The sequence below is a fragment of the Notothenia coriiceps genome, unplaced genomic scaffold, assembly GCF_000735185.1.
Source record: "Notothenia coriiceps isolate Sejong01 unplaced genomic scaffold, NC01 NC01_scaffold00018242, whole genome shotgun sequence".
Taxonomy (NCBI): domain Eukaryota; kingdom Metazoa; phylum Chordata; class Actinopteri; order Perciformes; family Nototheniidae; genus Notothenia; species Notothenia coriiceps.
The window spans coordinates 100,510-106,708 of record NW_011350943.1 but is presented as its reverse complement, the minus strand read 5'-3'; the positions used below and the strand labels follow the sequence as shown (position 1 = coordinate 106,708).

At 39.1% G+C, this 6,199-nt stretch overlaps 1 protein-coding gene across 1 annotated transcript in view; it reads left to right on the top strand.

Annotated features, from left to right (window-relative positions):
• Window positions 1–603: 603 nt before the first annotated feature.
• LOC104950847 (WD repeat-containing protein 11-like) overlaps window positions 604–6,199 on the top strand; it is a 67,299-nt gene continuing 61,703 nt past the window's right edge. Inside the window, exons 1-2 of the mRNA XM_010777422.1 lie at window positions 604–789; window positions 2,999–3,110. Coding sequence (XP_010775724.1) covers window positions 704–789; window positions 2,999–3,110 — 198 coding nt within the window. The 5' untranslated portion in view covers window positions 604–703. The remainder of the gene's footprint in view (window positions 790–2,998; window positions 3,111–6,199) is intronic.

Sequence of the window (6,199 nt, the reverse complement as noted above, 5' to 3'; positions counted from 1 at the left end):
GGGGGCACGAGATCATCGGAGTCTGATGGCGTTCACGCAGGGGGCGCGTATAATGATGTTTATGGAGGAAAAGGTTATCATTAGATGTTTTAAAACATTTCGAGGCTATTATACCATTTTCAAATGATGGGATGAATAACAATATATAAGTGAATGTCACTTCTGCGTATAGAAACAAATTGGGTTTTATGAAAACAATTTTAGAATAAAATGGCATTTACTTTTTTTTTAAATAAGGACATTTTGGGTTGTAATATTAAATGTAATGTAATATTGCCCATGTACTATTAATATTGTTATAATATTTTATATGTAATAGCCTAACTAACATTACATTCAAACTAAATTATTGAATTATTTTCTACAACTAAACATTGGTTAAATGCTAACAGTGACAAAATTACATTGTTGTGGCAATATTGGAAATATATAAAAAAGTGAAAGAATATAACATACTATCATAGCATTGTTTACGTGTACTCTCTATAAACACATTTGACATTTTGTGATCATGATCAAATGTGAAGCCTCAGCTTTGGAACCTTTCATCGCTGGGATTTGTTCCTAGACGACGTTCCATTCAAAAACACCGTTTTACTTCCTGTTAGAAATCTCAACAACAGAGCCGAAGCGCTGAAGCTAAACAACTTTAGCAGCTTTTGGTCAACAAATATTAATGTAGCAAAAATACTGCGTAGCAACAATGATTCCGTACACTGTCAACATCAAACTCGCGGCTCGGACTCTGACTGGCACTCTCCATTTGCAGAATAAAACCGCTGTAGACTGGTGAGTACTTAACATCTGCCGTTAGCATCTTTATGTAGCTTCTTCATTTAGTCAATGCGTGCGTATGTCATTTCATGTTTGATATATGCTAATTATATTATATATGCATCACGTTACATTGTTCCCTTTTATTGCTACCTGCAAGAATTATTATGCCGATTTTTCCCAACAGAACATAACACTTAGGGCATCCTGTGTCATGTGATGTGATGTGAAGGGATGTGACAGTTTGCTGGGCCTGATGCATTTTCTAACCCTTACCTTCCCATAGTATTCCAGCTGGAAGCCCGACTTCACTGTGACTTCCTATGCGTTATTGCATTTCCGGGACTGTGATAAAAACACTATGCATATTAAACCTTATTATATGTTATTTAATGAGGTTGCAGATGTGTTGTATTGGAATGCTCTTTACTGAAATGTCATGTGTTTCTTATGCTTTATCCTCTCTATGTATTTATATTAGGTGGCATACTATTAACAACACCTCTATGATATCAATGCTAAATATATAATACAATGAACTATGTCAGTGTCAAATATCGAATACACTATATTTGGATTGTTGTAGATTCAAAGGTTTTAATGTCATATGCACATATGCTACAGTGTAGAAATGGCAATGGAAATCTTATGACCCGAGCTCCTCCAACGATGCAACATATATCATAACATACAAAAATTCAAATAAAAAATTGTGCAAAGTCATGGAAAAAGATTAAAAATGCACCAAGAAAATTCTTTAAAAAGGGTTTTTAAAAGGTGTAGGAATCCAATTGTCACCAAGTTGTATTCCCCATAAGCTGGCAATGATTAATGTATTAATCTATGCGATAACAAGTGAGACTTACCATTCATCTTTAATAAAACGCTTTCAGTGGATATCATTTCCTCATACATGTAGAAAACATGGCAATGATATGGAAGATTATTAATGATTTAAGTTGTTAATTGTCTTCACTTGCATCTAATGTGCACACTTCCTTTGCTCTGAGTTGTATCAGACAGTTTGTTGTACTTTGAAAATCCATACAAAATCACATATTTAATATTGGAGTTTACATTTTGTATGTGGAATTTATTTGTGACCTTTCTCAGGGTGTCCGCGGGGTCTTAAAAAGTATTAAAAGTTGATAAATCAATTTAGCGAAAATTAAGGCTATTAAAAAGTATTAAACAGCATTTTCCAAGGTATTACATTTTGTAGCTTGTTTTCAATAAGTCTATAAATTGTCCAAAGAGGTTGTATTCTACAGTCTGCCTGAATGTAATCATTGCGTAGGTGTGTAGTGTGATTCTGTGTAGTTTATTTATGGCATCCCGTTGGCTTTGACGTCATCTGAACAGGACATCGCACGCTCACTGCTTGATATCGCGAAGGCCCGTTTTACGCCGTTTGTTAAACAACATCGTTATGGGGAAATGCAAGTCTGCGTCCAAATGGTTGGAAGATAAGGAGGAAGGACAATCAATACTGTATATAGTCAATGTGAGATAAAGTGTGTCGCCAATGTAACCGGTTAGAACTCAAAGTGGCGATGAGGTCTTAAAATGTATGGAAAGGGTCTTAAAAAAGGTCTTAAAAGGTATTACATTTGACTTCAGGATTCATGCATATACACTGTTTCTGTAGTCCCATCACGCATGCATACTGAAAGATGTAAAAGATCTAGACATGGAGTGGATGGATGGTCATAGATTTTTTGCTCATTGTTAGAAAAATGTCACTAGTCACCGGCTTGAGTTTCAAAACAGGATACTTGTATTTGGAGGAACAACGGTTCAAAGCTGTATTCAATGCTTTGTTCAGATTAGCTGAGGACCACGTCAGAAATGATCATCTTTGTCATGTCTTCCTAGAGACTGAATCATCATGTTAATCGTTGCCACATAGCTTATCATACGCTTTAAAACAGGGTGGCATGCTTCTTTTACTAGGTACTCATACATCTTGTCATATACACTGTCATAAACTTGGGTCATTGTTATCATATGCAACTCTGTCCTTGAAAGAGTACATTCAGTATTTTCCCAACACTCGTAAAAAAATGAAAGTTTAAATGTTCTTCTTGGGGTCTTGTGGTCTTGGTTCAATGCCCGCGCACTCACAGACCCTCTGTGTTTAGTCTGTGTCGGGAAGAAATGTCAGCTCCTTTTCACTTACCTCATAATTCACTCTATTATTCTCTTCGGCTCTCCTTTTCTGTAGGGGTTGGCAGGGGCTGATAGCTCAGGGATGTCACTCCAGTATTCTTATCATTGATCCAAAGACGTCTCAGACCATACAGGTGCTGGAGCGGCACAAAGCCAACGTGGTCAAGGTGAGTTCACAAAGTAAACTTTTTTCAGCAGTTTATATTTGCAGTGTAGGGCTGCAACTTCTAATATTTGTATCCTCAATACTATTCATCTGAATTTGAGTATCATTTGTTTTGGCTTAAATTCTGTTGATACATAAAAGAATGCCTACAACAGTTTCCAACAGCTCACAGTGATGTCCAAGTATCCAAACAGCAAATGTTTTTTGCTTGAAAATGGGTGGAACAATTAATCACTTTCACAATTGTTCTAAATGTTTTTGTAGATTACATTTTTTTTTTTCAATTGACTTACTAATCAACTGACTTACATTTTCAACTCTGCTCCATTGGATACATAATAGCCTTTGATATCTGTCAATAAGTCAAGCTGAAAACCTAAAAAAGTAATCAGACAATTAACTGATTAATTTGTGTAGAATATTTCAAATAAAGGCTAATCAAAAATAGTTTGTTGTATGAAGACATTTTGGTTTTGGCCTCATGTTTCACTTCTTTTTCCAATTGAGTTCTTTCTGAATCTCAAAGTGTTCATTTAATACCTGATTCCTAGATGCAGAATCATACCTGTTGCACTTAAAGTCAGCAAATATGTATGTGTATTATGGTTTGTAAGCTTTTAATGTGTCTATTGCCCTTACAGTATGTATTTTATATATGTGCCAATTTATATACTGGCTCGCTTTGACACCCAGATGCTGGGCTTTGCGCTGACGTAATTCGTGTTGCAATAGCCGCTAACTGCAGGCCCGTCTCCTAAACTGCTAACCTCTCTCCTTCAGGCGAGGTAGTCTCCTAGTTAGACCCTCCAGAAAAACGCGATTCTGCGATCGCAGAATTTACCGCATAATCAGCAATATGGCGCAGATTTTTAAAAGGCCGCATATTTATCAAAAGGCCGCATAATCCCCGCATTGAGAAGTTCACAAGTTGAGAAAAAAAAGTTGAGAAAAAAAAAGTTAACTCGTCTTTACGTGACGTTATCAGCTCGCGCATCACAGAATGTAAACAACACTGTATATAGTGAACGTGTGGAGCTCACACGATAGAGAAAACACCAAAATGAAAAAATCTAATCCATCTCATTTACCGACGAACATTTCTACTAAAGACCGGGCAAAAAGTGGGGGGAAACTATTCTGCACCCCGTGCAACTGTGTGTTGGATCATAAGAGAAAATCGACGGTGGACGACCCACTTTGATTCATTCAAACATTCGAAAATGCTTTCTGCTGCTGCGGACAAGAAAGCCATTCAACTCATGTTCCCCGAGGCTTCAACCTCCAAAACCCTTTCGAGAGCTACAAGAAACGAAGTGAGTAGCCTACAACAGAGGTTCTCAATTGTTTTTCAGCCAAGGACCCCTTACAAGATAGAGAATACACCAAGGACCCCCTCATTCTGATTTGTGATTTTGGGCTATATAAATAAAAATTGACTTGACTTGACATGTATGTCCCTTGGAATAATCTGACGTAGCCTATTTTTTACACTTCTATAGTCTTAGTTATGTGAAAGAACAACACAAGAGCAATGTATTAGAAATATATTAGATATGTATTAAAAATATTTGCACCATCTCAACTCAGAATACCCATAAAACAATCAATGAATTAGCTGCAAGTAACACTGTACCTAAACAAAATATCAAAGGGAAATCAAGAGAAAAGTGATAATTTGAAGTGCATTTCAGAACACACACACGCACACGCACACGCACACGCACACGCACACACAGGGGTTAAAGTGGGCCGGAACGATCCAGAACAGCGTTCCGGCACCTTTGATTAATAAGTAAATAAATCTGATTGGCAGTTTCATACATAATAATGTCAAGCGAGTTCACAGGGCTGCCAACTCTCACACAATTGACATTTTTCACACGCTCTCAGCCACAAGTCCATTTTCTCAAGCAGTGAAAAACAAATTCATAACTGAAAATGTCATGGTGCGAAAAGAGGACACTACTGCACATTGCGCAACAGCAGCACCAAGCAGCAGACCATCTGAATAGCGAGAAATATACACAAATGTATTATATTGTAACTTATTCCCATGCATGTTGCTCAAAGTAATCTCAGTCAGTCTCACTTCTGCGGCTCTCCCTCTCCTGTCGAGGAAGAGTCGTGCCACCGATAGAAGGTGGTGTAGTTCACAGTCGGTGACGTCAGGGCAATAGAGCCGGTCGAAACGTTTCCTCTACGGGTACTGTGCTGTGGACGAAGGTAAGTCTTCCACGCAACCGAGAGGGACTTTCCCATGTCAGCCACATGTTTGACGTGAGTCTCGACACATCAAGTAGGTCTTACTGTTCGGTTGGTGACGTCGGGAAAAAGAAGCCTGGCTCTACCTGCGTGTCGAGCGGATGGGCGTCTAACCACAAGTTGATACTTGCTAGAGTCAACAGGCAGGTCCGTCTATACGAAGATAGGCCTCATCGCTGTTTTAGTTCCGTAAGGCACTGGTTGTCCTAGACCTCTTCCGCTCAGTTTTACCGTAATGTCTGTACAAGGGGTTGAGTCTCAAACCTGTGTTGTTTATGGTCGACTCTACATTTTTTATGTTAGCCAAGCGTAGACGGAGGGACCATGATAGTATACTGAATAAAGTGACTGCAACTGTGTACGACCCTGACCCACGTCGCTGGGAGCAACGGGTATGTGTGCGCCCCAGAATACCTTTTCGTCTCCTCCTCGACCGAATTGGACCGTACGCTGCCCTGCGACTCTTAGGCAGAGCCGGTTCCCACCGTACACCTGAAACGGAAGCCAACTTTTCTCATAGGTCTTAAGTGACGACAAACGGTAACGCCCACACGAGGGAAGGTGGTGTATGGACACGCTCAGTATAAGAGTGCGACTGGAGGTACTTCTGGTAAATGTCCGGCCTACTTCACTCTAGAGAGAGTGAGTGGAGTGTGTGGGGAACGGGAGAACATTAGTTCTTGTAATTGGGAAATATTAAAATTGGTTTGACATTTTACTACAAATATATGATTTTGCATAGTACCCTTAGCGCTTTTCAAGTCCGCGCTGTCTCTTGTCTCGCAGGGCATTGGTACCATTTGAGTGAGAGTGAGGACGGACCACGCG